This window comes from Bacillus rossius (genome assembly GCF_032445375.1).
Source record: "Bacillus rossius redtenbacheri isolate Brsri chromosome 4 unlocalized genomic scaffold, Brsri_v3 Brsri_v3_scf4_1, whole genome shotgun sequence".
Taxonomy (NCBI): Eukaryota; Metazoa; Arthropoda; class Insecta; order Phasmatodea; family Bacillidae; genus Bacillus; species Bacillus rossius.
Window position 1 is genome coordinate 3,396,258 of NW_026962010.1, and position 22,936 is coordinate 3,419,193.

The window sequence follows — 22,936 nt, forward strand, 5'->3', positions numbered from 1 at the left end:
AGAGATAAAGGCATACCTTTCAAAGGTGTAATTCTTCACCCACATTTGATGAAAAAGGAGACGAAAGAAGATTTCATGAGATACATAAAAAGTTTGCAAAAGTTTTATCAAATCGACAACTTGGAAGCATAATCCAGATTATGGTATGACGTCTGGACGAATAAGGAATGTTTGGAAAAAACAAAGCTCCATGATATACTTTCAGAAACAATGTTTTACCCAGCAGTAAGGAGACTGCTTATATTCTACCAAACCATACCCCCCACAACTTGCACAATAGAGCGTTCTTTCAGCACACTGCGTAAAGTGAAGACGTGGCTGAGAAGTACTACTGGCGAAGTACGTCTGTCCAGCTTGTGCCTTCTAAGTGTCCACAGGAAAAGAGTGAAAAACCTTGGTTTCGAGGACAAAGTGCTTGACTTGTTCGGTAAGAAGAAAAGAAATTTACAGTTTGCTTTTTCAGATAAATATTAGAGTCAAATCCGTAATCAAACTTATGCATAATAATTTATCTTAAAATTTGCTTTTTATGTCAATACCAGTGAAAAATCGTGTGATGTGTGCATTTTTAATTTGTTTTCTGTATTAAATTATGAAGGTAGAGAAGCATAAGATACTGAAAACTAAATTCTTATACTTTATTCCTACTTAACAATTCTGTTAACTTAAATTAGGTTAATCCTCTATGATTGTGTTTAGACACTGATATGAAATTCCTCTTTTTTATCTTTGCTTGTTTCATAAAATGTTCATATTTTATAAATAACCCATTGAAATTCATGTGTTAAACAATAAATTTAATTATTATATGAAGATGAACTTGTAAGAAAGTTAATGATTGGCTAGCATATCCAGCGAATAGCGATAGCTAGGACATTCAGCTTGTTTTGTGTTTTGAAATCTGAAAGTCGTTTAAATAGCAAAGGAAAAGTACATTCTTTAGAACGAAGGAGTATTCGTTCTACCACGGTTTTGTAGAGACATCGTTGTTACCTACTTCTGATTATCCACGAGATATCAATTTTGCAAGATTTTATTATAGTTTCGACTGACATTCAAGTTTTTACTAATAAAGCAATGTGGCAGAAGTAGTATTAATGAATTAGATTATTGTGACATCAAATCTGAATCATCGTAGGCGTTAAACTGCAACCACGATAGGGTTTATTCACGATCTATTACTTGCTTTGAAACGAACTATCAAATTTTCACGACGGAAACGAATGAAACCAGTCAACTAAGTTTACAGCCTGCAAGACTGATTACTGACGCTGTTCAACGTGCTGTAATGCCAGCGATCAACATTTTTGACGGAAGAGAATCGAGCTGAGAAGAATTTCTGCAAGTTCATATCAAAACCGCTCCAGCCGGAAGGAAGGAAGGCCAACGATTGACCGGCAGTGGTGATATAGAAGCATTTGAGGGCGCCGTGTTTCACACAGAACTTCGAAGTCGACCATTGGTGCGTACCGAACAAGACCTTTCCCACTGCGAGGAAGGAAGCAGCGGCAGTGAGCAGCCATAGTTCCCGGACCACGCACAGCTGTGTTGCAGAGCCAGGGGTCATCTGTGTCGTCATACTTTCGCATGTACTGACGGAGGTGGGTTGTCGTCGCATTGAATAGCATTTGAACAATTTTCGAGAGTCCCTTGGACTATCGCTTATCAAGTACCTAAATAATTTTCTTTACATATAATCTGAGATCACACTAATTTTCCAGAAGTTCATCTTCAATTTAATTTTATTGTGAATAATTTTTGGCATGAACTAAATTTTAATTTGTTCTAACTATAATGTTGATTTTGTGTCTGATCAGATGGAATTAGAAGTTGCTGTTTGATTAATAACTTAACTTTGCAATTTACTTTTGAGAATTTACCTTGTCCCTTAAGTGTAGTTCATATCCAGTGGTCCAATTTGCTGACACCATTGAGCAAAAATAGCCGTAAGCACTGTTTAAAGGCACTCATTGATAACATGATTTGAGCTGATAATATTAAATTGAGTTTGAAGTTACATGATTTGAAACAATTCCTTTTGATAGTAACTTATATCTTATTTGAATATTGTAAACAGATTTCACATTTGTAATTTGAAGCTTTACTATCACTAAATAAACTTATAGTCCTCGACTACTGAATCCATCTGTGCTAATTCTAAATGATAAGCAATTATGATTCATAGCGAAACATACTAATATTCATTTAACTGTGAACGAGGGAATATTTTGTGTGATACAATATCGCCGTGGTAAAGGTAAACAACAGTTGAAAAAAAAATGTTTGAAACAATTTTGACTATAATTATAAGCATAGTTCAGGCGTTTCATTTAAAAACAACTATTTTCTTACTGTGATAACATATTTAAATCGTTTCTCCCCCAAAGATAAATATTTTGACCAACACGTTTTAAAATTTATAATTATTTTAATTTAATTTGTACGCAACATTTATTTAGGGGTAAAGAGCAATTAGTTGAAGGACTGTATTCTTGATATTCGTGTACCCGAGACGCTGCAAAAGTATAAGGACTGTATTCCTGCATTTGTGTTGCTAAAAATTCACTTGTTTCAATAAAATAGTTAATATTTAATTAATAAAGTAGCCAATAAAGTTTTTTTTAATGGCGAATGAGTACTGTGGTCTAGTATTTTAGTAACAGGACAAAAATTTTTAACAGTCAGAACTGGAACTATTTTATGACTAGTAACAAGTCGCAGTTAGTCTTACAAAATATTAAAAATACATCATACCCCTAAGTCTGGCCCCCCCCCTACAAATTATCATATGGGCGCCCTTGATTATAACTAATAACGTGTGCTCTGTTCCATAATTGCGCCTACTGTAAAAAATGTTACTGCCTTTCAGTAACTTAGATTCTGTTGAATATAAAAAAATTAATATGTTATGTACATCATCATCTTCTAGATGTAACCATTTAAATAATTGTTTCAACGCAGCTCACCATGATATTTCAATGTGATAAGTTTCAGGTTAAGGATTTTTTTATGTTAATACTTAATCAAATAAACTAGAAACAAATATTTTTATTAAAAACTTGAAATTTATAAGAAAAACTATGACTACATGGACTCAAGTAATATTCTAGAATGAACGATGACCGAACGTTATTCGTGGTATATCCACCGAGGCTTAACATATGATTGGAAACAGTATCCAAATTTCACCGCAAGAGCGCAGCCAAGTACAGCTTTAGAGCGGTACCTTCAGTAGTTCAGTGTTCCGGAGATAGATCGCACTGCGATCTGCGACCTGGTTTCTTAAAAATAACTAAAGAATGGTTGTCAGTAAACGTAATCCAATCAATAAAATGAACAGATATCAAGACTTTAGCAGTGTGGTGATTGGTCAAGGGTATGATGACGTACTTACGAGACCAGAAAGTAAACATTACCAACGAGGGGGCGTTTACCTTTGACTAAAGCAGGAAAAGTGAACATTTTTTGCGTCTTCTCGTTCAAAACAATAGGTCAAGAAAACGGTTTTTTTTTCTTTATGAAAAAAGTGAAATATAACTTATTAATCTATAAAATTTGCTAAAACATTTTAGGATTAATGATTTTTTTGTGTGTGTTATGCGGCCAAAACCAGTGATCATAATTTTATATTTTACTATAAAGAGGGCGGAAGTTCGGGTATGCAGCCTATATGTCAAGAAATCAAGGTTAAAAAAACCTGATGCGTACTAAAGTGCATTCTGTGAATTTTAAATCATCTGAAACGTCAAGTTCGAAATCCACATCATGGAAAACGGACGGGCTATCGCTTAGAATATGGAAATAAGGTCGGTACAAATATCAGGTAATGTTTTTTTTTAGTGCATTCTAATTAATTGTTTGTAGAACGTAGTTACAAATCTTAAAGGTACCTATACCTACTAGTTACTGATAATTTTAAATTAAGATTTTATATTTTTCTTTGCAGTTTTGTTTGCTACATAATTGTACACAAAATTTACGTACCTTAAAGTATCGCTTGATTACATTAAAAGTAATCATAGTATAACTAATTTATGTACATTCGTAGGTATAATTATTGTAACAGAAAATCTGTGCACTTAATAAATGAACAATAAAAGGGGTTAGAACGTAATAATTACTACCATTTAATATCACTTGAAAAACGGAAATATTGCGATAACTTTTTTTTTACTATTTTAAATGATACGTTAGTCAATATTGCACCACAATAAACTCACGCTTTTTTTATTGTAAGCCTGTTGTCAAGAGTAGACACGTCGACGCCATGTGGTAATAGCGATATAGTTGTGTGTCGCGCCGCAAGATGGCACCACATGCTGGTAAACCAAAACAGTTTACAACGTAATTCGTTCCACGCAATGATTTGTGTATTTTACAAATGTCTTTTAACATCGAATAAAGATTTTCCAGTACAACTGTAAAAGTCACAATAGTTTAAAACGTATTGATGTTTATGATTGTAATTGTACTCTTAAACAAATACCGTTCATTTTCAATATATAAAATATATAGTTTTGTGCAAAAAAATCATCTAATTTTTTTACTTTATTGTGTGATGAAAATATTATGTTTTCAAGTATATTTAAATTTATAATTGGGTGCATGACCTTTTTTGAAACCACTAATTACATAAGTGTGTCACTTTTTGCCAGTATCACCTAGCCATGTGCATGCACTGCTTCATTCTTCATTCAAGGCTTGACTACATTCGCAACAGCACGTGCACAGCACAGACGCACAGAAGTGAATATACTCGGAACAGATACCAGCAGCCACATTGGAAAAATGCACCCCATAGCAAAACACACGCGCATGGTGCTCAGAAAGTTGTCGAACTCGTAATAACCGACTTGTTTTGATAAGTGCATTTGTATAATATAATAATATATTATTATACTAATTATTATATTATCCTAATTATCCTAATTATAATAGAATAATTCCTATAATTTAGATAAACAACAGCTTCTGTAAATAATAGTTAACACAATACAAACATTTAAAACTGAAAATTTCGACAGAAGTAAATGCGAGAAAAATCTGTTGGAATGATTCCAACGGCTGTGTTGTATGCGAATGTATCTTGGCCTTCTGTGCCGTGTGTGTGCAGCTGTGCTATTTACATGCTGTTTGTGTGCTATCGCGAATGTAGCCTAGGCTTCAGTCATGGACGTCGGAAGTTGAATGGTTTAAAGAACACTGAAGATCAAACAAAACTTACCAAATAAAAATAGAAATTTAAACTAACTAGATTTCTGATTTCACAAATTAATTCTTCCTGTTTTATACCACCTATGCAAAATCAATTACACAAAGTAAAATAAGTCTAATAAAAGGATTTACCGACGATATTTCATAAGCACAGTTTACAAAATAATGTATGTACTTATATCAAATTTGTGACATATCGAACAGCAGATTTACTTAAGGTTGCGATTAAGCCCGCCTTACACGATGCTTAATTTCTGGCATATCGTCAGTCATCCGCATAGGTATAAAAATGAGCATGACAATTTATATATCAGTAGAGAAGAATTAATTCGGTTCTTCACACACACGATACATAATGTGCCAACAAAAAAGCAGCCCCCATAGTTGCTGACCAAAACAGCTACATATATGAGTAGAAATAAACACATTGCTGTAATTTAACCAAATACTGAAAGGACGCGAACATTTCAGCAGTGTAAATTAAATTTTTTATAATCTGGGGAACTTATATTTGTTATTTATTCGCCTACAGCTCTCTTGCCTAAAATTCAACAAAAGAATATATATAATATTCTATACATAATATATAATATACTCTGCAATTTTTGACTTAATGAGATTGAAATTTCCTGCTATGCTATTGTGATAAACCAGTCATTTTAAGCAAAAAGTAATATAATGGAATTGGGGTCTGATTTTATGTAAGTTTTTTTTATGATAAAACTATAACATTACACGCGAGTAGTCACTTCAACGAGATAATTCATAACAATAATTGAGCTAATCTAACGTTACAAGTTCAAAATTATGCCGAATTATTAATTTTTTTACATTTTGATTGATTACTTACTTATTAGTTTAATTTAAGAAATTACAAAACAAAATTTATCATACCAAATGAGCTAACGCAACATGCACATTTTAACGTAATAGTAAATTCCCATCATTCTTAAATTCATATAGTGAAACAAAACCAGCTGGCTTTTCAATTTAACATGGGTGCAGATACTATAAATAATTCATTTGCCCATGGATACTATATGAAAAATTATTTACTTACAAACGTGTGTGTATTTGATTATAGTTAACTTTAAGTTCAAAGTTGTTGTGCTTATATTATTTATTTTTACTATAAGTAGTAACAAAAAATGGCTACGTACTTTAAAATAACTGAACCAACAGACTGAGCCATGTATTAAAACTTATTACAGCACTTAGATATAGAAAAAAAAATCATTTTTGCTTAAAGTACAATTTGTATACTGTAATATACATATATTTTAAAAAGGTTTATTTATGAACACAGTCAAAAAGGAAAACATAACTTTTTAAAAAGATTGTTGGAAATTAAAATATTACTTAATGCCAGATATCTAACGTATTTTTAATGTTGTAATTACTCCTTTCTACGACTATTTAAGTTTACAATTTATATTCGAGAATAGTTTTGCTACTAAAAAATTTTCATTTGGTTTACCAATACGATTAGTGTGCCCCCCATATTTAGGAATTGGGATATATATGTATATGTATGTGTATACATATATGTGTGTTTATACTGAAGTCGTCAACATGTTGCCTTTTTTTAATGATGTTTGTATTTTGTTAACTATTATTTACAGAAGCTGTTGTTTATCTAAATCTAGGAATTATTATATTATAATTAGGATCATAATTCAACAGTTCGACGGTAGCGATGACGGGTTCTCCCGCCTGTAGGCCTCATGTATGTACTAAAGACAAGGCACAGACGGGAGTTGGACGACACCTCGTTGCTCATGGCACATCGTCAACTCCCAGGGTCCTGTGCGCGAGGCTACAATCACCGGCCAAATGAATGAACTGGTCAAATGGAACCATCCGCAGGCACTGTCTTTGACGGGCATAGCCTCGCATCTGGGGAGCTTGTGAAATGACGCTCTGGTTGTAGAGAGCGCCCGTGGCTTGTAGTTAGTATTGGCTTTGAATATATATACTGTATAGAAGTCGCGAGTGGATAGGATTTACTCTACGTTTTTCAGAAGCGAATGATGAGCAGCTTGGGAACTTCACCGCTGCAGTGCGCTGCCGTAACGCCCTGTATCGTCTTAGTTGTTATTAACACGTTAGAGCGCAGCGCTGTCGCCTGCTGTCATACTTCGCACCCCTCATCCATCATTCACTGCAGCTCAACGTCGTTCAACGGGAGGGGGAAGGGGTGTTTGAAGAGTTGGACACTTGTCTGCTAGGGACCACCACAAGTCGATGCCCTAGAGATGGTGGCGATTGCGGCGGTGAATTAACCAACTACCTCAAAACCGTATTAGAAATTATAACCTGGGCTGGCGACTTATATACAGTATATATATTCAAAGGTATTGGAGAACACCACGACACGTCTCGCAGGCGGGAAACCCAAAAACACTCACGCCTACGCCTAATCGCAGTGTGCATTTCAGAAGGGTAACATAGGCCTACTATTCACAGAAGTCTAGCACCCCGGAATTTCCGGAATAAAAATATGAGATGTGGGGTTGTTTTTTGGAGTGTTTAAGTTTGCCGCGGCGTTGCGGAACCCCCTATAATGAATTTCGTGTTGTTGATAAATATTACGTATATTTAGTCTGGTTAAAAATTTAATAATCAATAATCAATTACATCTCGCTTTTATGGTTCGCTGTGAATTAAATTGAAGTGTGAGTAATAGCACTGTGGCCTACTATACCGTACTTTTTAGGAACCTACTTGCGCACAACTCTTGAAATTTACAAGTCTCAAGAAAAATGAAGCGTTAAAAACTGTGTTATGTTCAGGGAAAGTGAATAAAAGTGCGAAAATACATTTTCCTCAATCAAATTATAACATACAGAAGATTGCACTTTCCTTTCTTGTGGACTAGTGCTGTTTACTTCATAAATCCTAAACCCCCTGACCATTAATTTTTATTTCCAGAACCGCGAAAAAAGATTCCAAATGCTAGGTTTTTCGTGTTAAGTGGTTATTTTATACTGAAAATAAAATTTTCCTCGTATGTGTTTAACATTTTGTAGCGAAGAGTAATTATTCTGTAAAAATGATTTATTCACTCATTTATTTTCTGACATGTTTTACGATTATTCTCAAATAGTATACTTTCGATACTTAACGTTGTGTTTCAGTAGTTTACTTTTTAAATTTTTTTTGTTAGGTTAGGTACATTATGTGGAGCATAAAATTGTGAGAACAGTTGGTTAAGTTAGTTTACTACATTAAAATACACTTAGATTGAGTGGACAGTTAGTTAAATAAGTGAGCTATATTAAAAATATTTTAAAATGGTGGGAAAGGTTGGTTAGGTTAGGTAATGTACATCAAATATTACAGTTTTTGCTAACCTAACCCCATTTAGAAAATTTCACATTGTTTCTAATGTAGCGAACTTAACCACGCGTTAAAATGGTAAATCTTTTGAAGTAATGCAACGATATCTTAAAAAATGATTGGAAAACACTTGAGAAATTAAAAAGTAATGCATTTTTGACTTTTTAAAAAATGTTTATGAAATATTTGCTCTTATTATTACCGAAAGTAAATTAATCAACAAAATACTATGTATTTATGAAGGCATTGTGATATAAGCATTTTTTACGGAAAATTGGTTTATTAATAAATATATTTTTTCTTATGGCCGTTGAGGCATTTTGCAGTAACAGGTAGCCTAGGTTTGATTACCGTGTTAAGGTGATGATATTTTCTGAATAAAGAATCATTAACCCTATCACGCTGTGTTTATTTTTAATAAATCATTTTGGAAAAGAGACATAATGCAGAAGAGAATATGAGTCTTTTTTTGTACTAGTTAACAATTCTGTAATTATTATGATTGTGCCATAGGTACTGGAGGAAATATTTTATTTTCTAATCAATTAATTTGAATAGGTTTTCATTTGCTTGGAGAATTCTGTTCTCGTTCTTTTATGTCAAAGGTGGCAATACTTATGAATATGTGGCAGTCTACAATGCCATTTTGCTTGTTTGATATAGGTTTACTGTTATAAATTGATACAAAAAGAAACATAATAAACATTGTTTCTTCATTGATTCCATGTAATGTGTAGGAAATTAGTTTAGTTTTTCTATACCTGACAATAAAATACATTTATAGACTTTCATAACCATATATATTTTGTAAACAAATGTTTTTGATAAAAATGTCAATTATGAATGATAAAGCAGGTTTATCTAAATTGTATGTTATGTTACCTTTAATTGTTTGACAACATTTGTAAATGCAGTAGCATATCCTACATGAGTGAGCAGTATAATAGCAATAGGCACACATATCTAAATACCAGTATTATTTTGTTACAGACACCATCGTAGTCCTACAACAAATTTCAACGATTATTGAACGCTAGTTATCTTTAACCTACATTTAAAAAACTACAAAAAATTGTTTAAAAAATATTAATTATTTTAAAATAAATTACACAAACAATATTTTGAGCACAAAGACTCAAATTGGTTTGATTAAAATGTTTAAGAAAGAATATTTAATTATTGCGACAAGGTCTACTTTAACAGAAACGCATATTTCATTTTTTACTTGATGCACACAAGAATTGATAATATAACAAGGAAATAAGTTTTAGTTTACACTCGGCTGAGAAATGAATTTCTTAATGTATATGATAGCACGAAAGGTGCCATCTCTAGAATGGCTGCTGCTATAAGACAATACGGAATACTCTCGGCAGTATTTCTTCGTGTCCTTTGAGGCACATCTAGAGCGGGGACTGAGTGGCAAGCTCCCTCTTCCACAAAATGCTAATATTAAAAAATACATGTATTTTTTTTAGGTTAGAATTAAAGGGGATCTAAAATAAATATCGTGGACTTAGTGGGAAAAGTTTATTACAGTTTCTGGAAATCTGGTTTTTTATCATAGTTAGGGTAACAAATACAACATCTGTATCGAGAAGTGAAAAGTGCTGAGCAAATATAATGACGGCTTTAGACATTAATGAATTGCAAGTATTATTAAATCTCATTAATCATTTAAACAATTGTACTTATTTCTATTATTCACCACCTTTTTCCAGTGACCCCTTTTATATATTCTCACCAGCATTGAACCTGTACATAAACATTTTATCATTTCACACAAGTTTAATCTCTATCATTCCTACTTTGAATGTAAGTTAGATTCGAATCCGAAATACCAAAACAATGACACCAAAATCACTAAAACTCCCAAACTAGGTCACACAAACAAGAAACAGAATGGATACATTCAGATCTAAGTAATAGATCAGTCTTGCCCTAAAAATATACTGGTTATGCACCTGCCCTATCCTCAGGGCCCGACTGAAAAATGGGCCGACCGGGCATTTTGCTCAGAGCGCCAGTTTTTGAGGGGCGGGAGTATTTGAGGTGCAAAAAAAATTTGAGGGTCGGTAAAAATAAGTTTTTGAACTTACGATAATGATTTTATTTTCGAAATACATGTCAAAGGGAAATTTTAGTTTGTATTAAATATTGTAGTGCGCTTGATAATATTAGGCCTTTAACCAAATACTCTAGAAATATATTTAAGACTCGTTTGACAATATTCAGTATGCTATAACTCTACTAATAATAAAACTGTTCCAGGCAAAAGGTCAGTACATTGGATGAAATGATCAAAAAATTATTGGAAATGGCATTTACATTATCGAGAACTCAAAAATATAGTTTTTAAAATGTTTGTCTGTTTGTCTGTTTGATCGAGCATCAAATGAAAACTACTTGACGAATTTTGATAAACTTTTTTTTATTAGAAAGGTGATTGATGAACTTTTTTTTTTAAAAAAAACTAGACTATATATTATGCAGATTTCCATCCTAAGTGTTATTGGGTACCAACAATAAAGATACGAATAAAAAAAACACAATTTATATATTTTGCGAAAATCAGACCCTAAGGGGTAAAAAAAAGAGGTAAGCATATTTTTAAAATGAATAATTATATCTCTGAATTGAATTAAGTGTAATATGTGATATTAGGTACACATAATAAACATACAAATACTAACAAAGATAATTTTTATATTTTGTGAAATTCAAAACCTAAGGGGTAAAGAAAGACAGTAGTATGTGAATTGGGCTCCGGAAACTGGCTTCTGGCTGTGGAGCCGGGAGGCGAGCCACATCTCTGATTCTGACGTCACAACAGTCATCTTGGATGAGCGTAACGGGACACAACGTAACGGGACAATTAGATCACGGCGGCCACCTTGGATGACCGTGACCTTGACCTTTGTCCTTGACCCCGGCAGACATATTGGATCCGACATCTTGGATACCGTCGACATTGTTTCTGCTGTTTGTTCCTAGACAGCGCCAGCGTCGCTCTTGATTTTCTTCTGTTCCACTGGAGGCCGCCATCTTGGATATCGCCGAATTTGTTTCTGTTGTTTGTTCGTAGATAGGGCCAGCGTCGCTCTTGATTTTTTTCTGTTCCACTGGAGGCCGCCATCTTGGATACCGTCGACTTTGTTTCTGATGTTTGTTCCTAGAGAGCGCCAACGTTGCTCTGTCACATGACATAAGGTCGATGTTCCATTACCTACCAGAGCTATTATGGTCCTTATCGACATTTTAATTTTAATTTCTTATGCAAAATACATTGGAAGCGCTCTGATTCGATCCATCGCAGCTCTGATCTTTAAGTTGGAAAACATACGCCTTTAACCGCACGACCATCGAGACATTTACCAGACTGAGAATTAAATAAGGTAGACTATATAAAAAAATAACATGCATATTCGGACTTGAAATTTTTTTTAATTTTAAGTAATAATACCAATACCTGTTCGAGACAGAACCGCCATCTTGGATCACGAGGTCACCGTTGCAATTTACGTTACGCCCGCAATCTTTAAAATCCGCAATTTTTATGTTAGAAAATCGGGAAAAAATTTAAAAATTATAAAAAAAATTAAATAATCGAATTGAATAATAAAAATTAAATAAAAAATTACTAAAAACCATTGTTGCACTGATCGTTACAGTCGCCATCTTGGATTATATAAATGATGCATGTGTCGTTTCGTACAGCCATCTCGGTTGAGTACGATGCCATCCTTACACTTTACGTTACGATCGCCATATTGGATCCTATTAATGTTGCAATTATCGTTATGGTCGCCATCTTAAAATTAAGACGCCATTTGTGAAAACTCGTAATTTTTATGTTAGAAAAACGGGAAAAATTCCAAAATTCATCAAAAATTTACTTATTAGAATACCGATTTATTACATTGATTCCAGTCCTTGGTTCGAATCCGCTAAGAGCAAAAAAAATCAACATATCCTTCCTACACAAAAGCCACCTACAAACTGACCTACCACCAATACCAAGATATACATCGTCAGCTGGTATGAGGTCATCTCCGCCATTTTGTCTTCGTCCGCTGTAGACCGTCATCTTGTTTTCGTCTGCTAGTGTGTTCTAGCGACATGTTAGTATAATTATCTGTTCACCATACCTTTAACCTCGTCTGTTGGCATTGAACATTGACATTAACCTTGAACTTTGACATTGACCTTGAAATTTGTCCTTGGCCTTAAAATTTGACTTTGACTTTGACGACCATCATGGATCTGACATTTTATGTTCAGTACATGCTACCAGGAGCTATCGCCTGCTAGTGGTCATTGCCACCATCTTGTTTTCGTCTGATGGAGGATACCATCTTGTGTGTACTCGTCTTACCATCATGCTAGTTGTATTCTAACCTGCTACAGTGCAGTAATTATTATTACTGAGGTGCCCACCATCTTGAAATTTGGGCGCCATCTTGAAATAATGTAATTATTTAGCTAGAAATGCGGGAAATATTCCAAAAGTCTCCGAAAAAATTAATTATTAATATACAAATTGAATCAATAGATTCCTGTCCACGGTTCGATTCTTGACCAGTGATAGTTGTAACTAATTATTAAATAAATTTTAAGTTCTGTTTTCCATTACCTTTAGCGGAGTTTATTAAACACTCACTCAACGAAAATCAACTCAAGACAATATACCTGACAAAAGAATTAAATACAGTGCAGACTAGCCTAACATGAAAGTCTAATTTTTCATTAATCTGAATAACATATAAGCCGTTCATGTTCAAAATCACACATGCAGGGAAATTGTGTTCAGATCATGAGACCGAGTCATGTCAATATCAGACGTATAGGCTAGTCATTTCACGACCACATGACCTTCTTCGTCGTTAGCTAATTATATTCAATTAGTCCATCGTGACATTTTTTAGACATACTAAAAGACCAAGTGACATTGAAAAATATTTATGTAACACCAAGAGGTTTTGAACTAGTAAATATTCCGTCACTACATTTTGTACTACGCACAATCAACAAAAAGGAAGCAGCGCCAACGAAAAGGCAGCACATTTGAAAGCACCGTCATCGAAAAGGCAGCACATTTGGAAGCACCGCCAACGTAAAGTTTTCACAAATGGCGTCTTAATTTTAAGATGGCGACCATAACGATGATTGCAACATTAATAGGATCCAATATGGCGATCGTAACGTAAAGTGTAAGGATGGCATCGTACTCAACTGAGATGGCTGTACGAAACGACACATGCATCATTTATATAATCCAAGATGGCGACTGTAACGATCAGTGCAACAATGGTTTTTAGTAATTTTTTATTTAATTTTTATTATTCAATTCGATTATTTAATTTTTTTTATAATTTTTAAATTTTTTCCCGATTTTCTAACATAAAAATTGCGGATTTTAAAGATTGCGGGCGTAACGTAAATTGCAACGGTGACCTCGTGATCCAAGATGGCGGTTCTGTCTCGAACAGGTATTGGTATTATTACTTAAAATTAAAAAAAATTTCAAGTCCGAATATGCATGTTATTTTTTTATATAGTCTACCTTATTTAATTCTCAGTCTGGTAAATGTCTCGATGGTCGTGCGGTTAAAGGCGTATGTTTTCCAACTTAAAGATCAGAGCTGCGATGGATCGAATCACAGCGCTTCCAATGTATTTTGCATAAGAAATTAAAATTAAAATGTCGATAAGGACCATAATAGCTCTGGTAGGTAATGGAACATCGACCTTATGTCATGTGACAGAGCAACGTTGGCGCTCTCTAGGAACAAACATCAGAAACAAAGTCGACGGTATCCAAGATGGCGGCCTCCAGTGGAACAGAAAAAAATCAAGAGCGACGCTGGCGCTGTCTAGGAACAAACAGCAGAAACAAAGTCGACGGTATCCAAGATGTCGGATCCAATATGGCGGATCCAATATGTCTGCCGGGGTCAAGGACAAAGGTCAAGGTCACGGTCATCCAAGGTGGCCGCCGTGATCTAATTGTCCCGTTACGCTGTGTCCTTTACGCTCATCCAAGATGACTGTTGTGACGTCAGAATCAGAGATGTGGCTCGCCTCCCGGCTCCACAGCCAGAAGCCAGTTTCCGGAGCCCCATTCACATACTAATAAAGACAAATATTCTTTTAAGATTAATAATTTTATCTCATATTTTAACTACGCAGAAAATATTATATAGGGTTCTAATTTTAAGCATACGAAATAAAACAACAATATTTATATTTTTCAAAATTCTAACCCTAAGAAGTGAAAAAGGGGTAGAATGTTTTTAAGATTAATAATTATATCTCCGAATTTAATAAATGAAAAAATTTAATAAATTATATTGGGTATCAATAAAAAATACGATAATTGCCAACCATAATTTTTATATTTTGCGACATGTAACTTCTAAGGGGTGAAAATGATAATATGGTTTTAAGATAAATACAATAATTTTTGGTACTTATTATAACATAAGAAAACTACAACCACATTTTTACCTTTTTGTAAAATTCCACCTCTAAGTGGTGAAAAAAAGGTGGTTTAAAGATAATTAAATATATTTCCTAACCTAACCAAACATAACAAAAGATACAAGGGATTGATTAAAAACACACAAAAAAAAACTACCAACCAAAATGTTAGCATTTTGTGAAATTCGTAGCCCTAAGGGGTGATAGAGGGGTGAATATGATCTTAAGTTAAAGTAAATTTACTTCGAATTTAATCAAGCATAACCAACAACAATTTTTACATTTGGTGAAATACAACCCCTAAGGGGTGAATACGGGTAAGTATGGTTTTAATATTATTCATTTTATCTCAGAATAAATATAGCATTAATAAATCTAAAACAAAAAAAAACTAAAACACTTTATATTCAATTAGAATAAGAAGTTAGAAACTAAAAAAAACCTTGCATTTAGATGTACATATGCTTATTTTTAAAGTTTATTAAAATTCGTCTTTAATAGGGGTGAAATCGGGGTGAACCTACATTTATTTCAAAAATCATATCTCTGAAACTAATCAAGCAATACGGAAATAAATGTTAAGAATAATAAACTATATATTTATTATCTTATTTTCAAAAGTCCTCCTGTAAGGACGATAAAGTGGTTAGATTTAGTTTAAAATTAAAAAATTCATATTTCTAAATCCACATACTAGATCTTAAGGGTTAAAAACCAAGAATGAACACCAAACATGTATAGTTATAAATTGTATTTTTTAAGTTTTCCGGATTTCGCCTTTCAAGGGTGTGAAAGGGTAGTAACTTTTATTTTATCATAAAAAAATTAATATCTGCATAGCAAACAAAGCTGGTAATAAGAATCTTAGCATAGGGCCTAAATAACGTAAACAATTAATTACGTAGAGTACTTTTACCATATTTTTGAATATTCGATGCCAAAAGTAGTGATACGTGGACACATTAATTTTTATAATAATAAATCATATATCCAAGCAAAATAAGTTGATGGATAAGAACCAGAGCAAGAATAACGTAAAAATTATGCTTTAATATCATATTTTAACCTTTACAATTTTTATATTATATTTGATTGAAAATTTTTATTATATAAGTACGTTATATCTCTGAAACTAATCAAGTAGAATGTACGTTACGTGGTATGATTTATAAACATTCAAAATCTACCAACACCTTTTTACAATTTTGCTGAACTACTACTTTTTAAAAAGTGAAATATTGTATATATGGTTTTAACATAAAAAATCTGATCAAATAAAACTAAATTTAATAAATGTTAAATGATAGATAAACGTAGTCAGCTACCTCCTCTTATTCAACGTTATCTGAAATGTCACTTTAAAAGTTGTAACAAAGGTTAATTTTTTTTAAAATAAAAAAATAAGTTATGCAAATCATTAAATCAGTATTTGTAAGATAAATTTAAACATAATATAAATATAATTTTTTATAGTTTTTTTAGGATTAACGTCTGAGGTAAAAAGGAATATACGCGATGGGTTTGGTTTTTGTTTGGTTAACGGTTATTATTACCCTATTTACCAAGTACAAAAGCTGACATAGGCATCCGTGTGGAAAAAGAGGAGAGCGATAAAATATGTTGTGATATTATTTAAGTAATACTAAAAAAAACTAACAATCAACTAATACTTATGATAATAAATTTGATATCGGTACTCTTTACTTGAAATGATTACGCTTCTTTTTAAATATTTAAATAAGGTGAAATTAATTAATTATTCTAAGCATAACTTTAACCATAGTCAATGAAAGTGTTATTGTAAACCAAATAGGTACGTGTTTAACATATTTTTTTAAAATGTCTTCCATTAAAAAAAACGATGTAAGTGTGATTTCATCAAGGGAAATACGTACACGAACAGGGTGACTGAGCTTTCGTCAACCCACCCGGCTGCCAGCCAGCTCCTGAAACTTACAAAGAGAGGGGAGCTGAATTATTGCCCCTTGGAAGGGCAGCCCATCAGGATATCTGTAACAGTGGTGTTTTTGAAAGGTTGTCTGAATTGTTGCCCCTTGAAACGGCAGCCCTTCAGGATTTTTCTTACAGTAGTGTTTTTGAAAGCTTGTCTGAATTGTTGCCCCTTGGATGGGCAGCCCTTCAGGATTTTCCTGACAGTGGTTAGTTTAGGTTAGGTTAGGTTAGGTTAGGTTAGGTTAGGTTAGGTAAGGTCACTTTACAAACTAACCACTGTCAGAAAAATCCTGAAGGGCTGCCCATCCAAGGGGCAACAATTCAGACAACCTTTCAAAAACACTACTGTCAGAAAAATCCTTTTTGGCTGCCCTTCCAAGGGGCAACAATTAAGACAACCTTTCAAAAACACCACTGTTAAAGATATCCTGATGGGCTGCCCTTCCAAGGGGCAACAATTCAGACAACCTTTCAAAAACACCATTGTTAAAGATATCCTGAAGGGCTGCCCTTCCAAGGGGCAGCATTTCAGTCACCCCTGGATGAACGTGGTGGAATGGGGGGCGATGCGCTCACGAGGTCCACCGCTGAGCGCTAACCAGTCTGCGGCTGGGTGGTGTCTTGTAGTCAAGCTGGAGAAGATGGTGTGCTGAATTTTAAAATAGTTTGACGTTATGTTGTCGCGAGCTGGCGAAGAGAGGACAGTTGTGGTTGTGGTCCGCAGCGCCGGCGGACTGATGCTCGGCGGGGTGGTCCTCCTGGTGTCCGGGCCAGTGCACGTGGCGGGACTGACGCGCGCTGGCGCAGAGAGGATGGAGAGGACAGTACAGTGTTGTTGTGGTTGTGGTCCGCAGCGCCGGAGGACTGCTGCTCGGCGGGGTGGAAACCCTGGTGTCCGGGCCAGTGCACGTGGCGGGACTGACGCGCACTGGCGCAGTGAGGACGGAGAGGACAGTACAGTGTTGTTGTGGTTGTGGTCCGCAGCGCCGGCGGACTGCTGCTCGGCGGGGTGGTCCTCCTGGTGTCCGGGCCAGTGCACGTGGCGGGACTGACGCGAACTGGCGCAGAGAGGACGGAGAGGACAGTACAGTGTTGTTGTGGTTGTGGTCCGCAGCGCCGGCGGACTGCTGCTCGGCGGGGTGGTCCTCCTGGTGTCCGGGCCAGTGCACGTGGCGGGACTGACGCGCGCTGGCGCAGAGAGGACGGAGAGGACAGTACAGTGTTGTTGTGGTTGTGGTCCGCAGCGCCGGCGGACTGCTGCTCGGCGGGGTGGTCCTCCTGGTGTCCGGGCCAGTGCACGTGGCGGGACTGACGCGCACTGGCGCAGAGAGGACGGAGAAGACACTACAGTGTTGTTGTGGTTGTGGTCCGCAGCGGCGGCGGACTGCTGATCGGCGGGGTCGTCCTCCTGGTGTCCGGGCCAGTGCACGTGGCGGGACTGACGCGCACTGGCGCAGAGAGGACGGAGAAGACACTACAGTGTTGTTGTGGTTTTGGTCCGCAGCGCCGGCGGACTGCTGCTCGGCGGGGTGGTCCTCCTGGTGTCCGGCCAGTGCACGTGGCGGGACTGACGCGCGCTGGCGCAGAGAGGACGGAGAGGACAGTACAGTGTTGTTGTGGTTGTGGTCCGCAGCGCCGGCGGACTGCTGCTCGGCGGGGTGGTCCTCCTGGTGTCCGGGCCAGTGCACGTGGCGGGACTGACGCGCACTGGCGCAGAGAGGACGGAGAGGACAGTACAGTGTTGTTGTGGTTGTGGTCCGCAGCGCCGGCGGACTGCTGCTCGGCGGAGTGGTCCTCCTGGTGTCCGGGCCAGTGCACGTGGCGGGACTGACGCGCACTGGCGCAGAGAGGACGGAGAGGACAGTACAGTGTTGTTGTGGTTGTGGTCCGCAGCGGCGGCGGACTGCTGATCGGCGGGGTCGTCCTCCTGGTGTCCGGGCCAGTGCACGTGGCGGGACTGACGCGCACTGGCGCAGAGAGGACGGAGAGGACAGTACAGTGTTGTTGTGGTTGTGGTCCGCAGCGCCGGCGGACTGCTGCTCGGCGGGGTGGTCCTCCTGGTGTCCGGGCCAGTGCACGTGGCGGGACTGACGCGCACTGGCGCAGAGAGGACGGAGAGGACAGTACAGTGTTGTTGTGGTTGTGGTCCGCAGCGCCGGCGGACTGCTGCTCGGCGGGGTGGTCCTCCTGGTGTCCGGGCCAGTGCACGTGGCGGGACTGACGCGCACTGGCGCAGAGAGGACGGAGAGGACAGTACAGTGTTGTTGTGGTTGTGGTCCGCAGCGCCGGCGGACTGCTGCTCGGCGGGGTGGTCCTCCTGGTGTCCGGGCCAGTGCACGTGGCGGGACTGACGCGCACTGGCACAGAGAGGACGGAGAGGACAGTACAGTGTTGTTGTGGTTGTGGTCCGCAGCGCCGGCGGACTGCTGCTCGGCGGGGTGGTCCTCCTGGTGTCCGGGCCAGTGCACGTGGCGGGACTGACGCGCACTGGCGCAGAGAGGACGGAGAGGACAGTACAGTGTTGTTGTGGTTGTGGCCCGCAGCGCCGGCGGACTGCTGCTCGGCGGGGTGGTCCTCCTGGTGTCCGGGCCAGTGCACGTGGCGGGACTGACGCGCGCTGGCGCAGAGAGGACGGAGAGGACAGTACAGTGTTGTTGTGGTTGTGGTCCGCAGCGCCGGCGGACTGCTGCTCGGCGGGGTGGTCCTCCTGGTGTCCGGGCCAGTGCACGTGGCGGGTCTGACGCGCACTGGCGCAGAGAGGACGGAGAGGACAGTACAGTGTTGTTGTGGTTGTGGCCCGCAGGGCCGGCGGACTGCTGCTCGGCGGGGTGGTCCTCCTGGTGTCCGGGCCAGTGCACGTGGCGGGACTGACGCGCACTGGCGCATAGAGAACGGAGAGGACAGTACAGTGTTGTTGTGGTTGTGGTCCGCAGCGCCGGCGGACTGCTGCTCGGCGGGATGGTCCTCCTGGTGTCCGGGCCAGTGCACGTGGCGGGACTGACGCGCACTGGCGCAGAGAGGACGGAGAGGACAGTACAGTGTTGTTGTGGTTGTTGTCCGCAGCGCCGGCGGAATGCTGCTCGGCGGGGTGGTCCTCCTGGTGTCCGGGCCAGTGCACGTGGCGGGACTGACGCGCACTGGCGCAGAGAGGACGGAGAGGACAGTACAGTGTTGTTGTGGTTGTGGTCCGCAGCGCCGGCGGACTGCTGCTCGGCGGGGTGGTCCTCCTGGTGTCCGGGCCAGTGCACGTGGCGGGACTGACGCGCACTGGCGCAGAGAGGACGGAGAGGACAGTACAGTGTTGTTGTGGTTGTGGTCCGCAGCGCCGGCGGACTGCTGCTCGGCGGGGTGGTCCTCCTGGTGTCCGGGCCAGTGCTAGTGGCGGGACTGACGCGCACTGGCGCAGAGAGGACGGAGAGGACAGTACAGTGTTGTTGTGGTTGTGGTCCGCAGCGCCGGCGGACTGCTGCTCGGCGGGGTGGTCCTCCTGGTGTCCGGGCCAGTGCACGTGGCGGGACTGACGCGCACTGGCGCAGAGAGGACGGAGAGGACAGTACAGTGTTGTTGTGGTTGTGGCCCGCAGCGCCGGCGGACTGCTGCTCGGCGGGGTGGTCCTCCTGGTGTCCGGGCCAGTGCACGTGGCGGGACTGACGCGCGCTGGCGCAGAGAGGACGGAGAGGACAGTACAGTGTTGTTGTGGTTGTGGTCCGCAGCGCCGGCGGACTGCTGCTCGGCGGGGTGGTCCTCCTGGTGTCTGGGCCAGTGCACGTGGCGGGACTGACGCGCACTGGCGCAGAGAGAACGGAGAGGACAGTACAGTGTTGTTGTGGTTGTGGTCCGCAGCGCCGGCGGACTGCTGCTCGGCGGGGTGGTCCTCCTGGTGTCCGGGCCAGTGCACGTGGCGGGACTGACGCGCACTGGCGCAGAGAGGACGGAGAGGACAGTACAGTGTTGTTGTGGTTGTGGTCCGCAGCGCCGGCGGACTGCTGCTCGGCGGGGTGGTCCTCCTGGTGTACGGGCCAGTGCACGTGGCGGGACTGACGCGCACTGGCGCAGAGAGGACGGAGAGGACAGTACAGTGTTGTTGTGATTGTGGTCCGCAGCGCCGGCGGACTGCTGCTCGGCGGGGTGGTCCTCCTGGTGTCCGGGCCAGTGCACGTGGCGGGACTGACGCGCACTGGCGCAGAGAGGACGGAGAGGACAGTACAGTGTTGTTGTGGTTGTGGTCCGCAGCGCCGGCGGACTGCTGCTCGGCGGGGTGGTCCTCCTGGTGTACGGGCCAGTGCACGTGGCGGGACTGACGCGCACTGGCGCAGAGAGGACGGAGAGGACAGTACAGTGTTGTTGTGGTTGTGGCCCGCAGCGCCGGCGGACTGCTGCTCGGCGGGGTGGTCCTCCTGGTGTCCGGGCCAGTGCACGTGGCGGGACTGACGCGCACTGGCGCAGAGAGGACGGAGAGGACAGTACAGTGTTGTTGTGGTTGTGGCCCGCAGCGCCGGCGGACTGCTGCTCGGCGGGGTGGTCCTCCTGGTGTCCGGGCCAGTGCACGTGGCGGGACTGACGCGCACTGGCGCAGAGAGGACGGAGAGGACAGTACAGTGTTGTTGTGGTTGTGGTCCGCAGCGCCGGCGGACTGCTGCTCGGCGGGGTGGTCCTCCTGGTGTCCGGGCCAGTGCACGTGGCGGGACTGACGCGCACTGGCGCAGAGAGGACGGAGAGGACAGTACAGTGTTGTTGTGGTTGTGGTCCGCAGCGCCGGCGGACTGCTGCTCGGCGGGGTGGTCCTCCTGGTGTCCGGGCCAGTGCACGTGGCGGGTCTGACGCGCACTGGCGCAGAGAGGACGGAGAGGACAGTACAGTGTTGTTGTGGTTGTGGCCCGCAGGGCCGGCGGACTGCTGCTATGCGGGGTGGTCCTCCTGGTGTCCGGGCCAGTGCACGTGGCGGGACTGACGCGCACTGGCGCAGAGAGAACGGAGAGGACAGTACAGTGTTGTTGTGGTTGTGGTCCGCATCGCCGGCGGACTGCTGCTCGGCGGGGTGGTCCTCCTGGTGTCCGGGCCAGTGCACGTGGCGGGACTGACGCGCACTGGCGCAGAGAGGACGGAGAGGACAGTACAGTGTTGTTGTGGTTGTGGTCCGCAGCGCCGGCGGACTGCTGCTCGGCGGGGTGGTCCTCCTGGTGTCCGGGCCAGTGCACGTGGCGGGACTGACGCGCACTGGCGCAGAGAGGACGGAGAGGACAGTACAGTGTTGTTGTGGTTGTGGTCCGCAGCGCCGGCGGACTGCTGCTCGGCGGGGTGGTCCTCCTGGTGTCCGGGCCAGTGCACGTGGCGGGACTGACGCGCACTGGCGCAGAGAGGACGGAGAGGACAGTACAGTGTTGTTGTGGTTGTGGTCCGCAGCGCCGGCGGACTGCTGCTCGGCGGGGTGGTCCTCCTGGTGTCCGGGCCAGTGCACGTGGCGGGACTGACGCGCACTGGCGCAGAGAGGACGGAGAGGACAGTACAGTGTTGTTGTGGTTGTGGTCCGCAGCGCCGGCGGACTGCTGCTCGGCGGGGTGGTCCTCCTGGTGTCCGGGCCAGTGCAAGTGGCGGGACTGACGCACACTGGCGCAGAGAGGACGGAGAGGACAGTACAGTGTTGTTGTGGTTGTGGCCCGCAGCGCCGGCGGACTGCTGCTCGGCGGGGTGGTCCTCCTGGTGTCCGGGCCAGTGCACGTGGCGGGACTGACGCGCGCTGGCGCAGAGAGGACGGAGAGGACAGTACAGTGTTGTTGTGGTTGTGGTCCGCAGCGCCGGCGGACTGCTGCTCGGCGGGGTGGTCCTCCTGGTGTCTGGGCCAGTGCACGTGGCGGGACTGACGCGCACTGGCGCAGAGAGAACGGAGAGGACAGTACAGTGTTGTTGTGGTTGTGGTCCGCAGCGCCGGCGGACTGCTGCTCGGCGGGGT

General features: G+C 41.5%; 1 protein-coding gene across 1 annotated transcript in view; it reads left to right on the top strand.

The window, feature by feature from the left end:
- The first annotated feature begins 3,303 nt into the window (after positions 1–3,303).
- LOC134541744 (uncharacterized) overlaps positions 3,304–22,936 on the top strand; it is a 371,288-nt gene continuing 351,655 nt past the window's right edge. Inside the window, exon 1 of the mRNA XM_063385398.1 lies at positions 3,304–3,806. Coding sequence (XP_063241468.1) covers positions 3,796–3,806 — 11 coding nt within the window. The 5' untranslated portion in view covers positions 3,304–3,795. The remainder of the gene's footprint in view (positions 3,807–22,936) is intronic.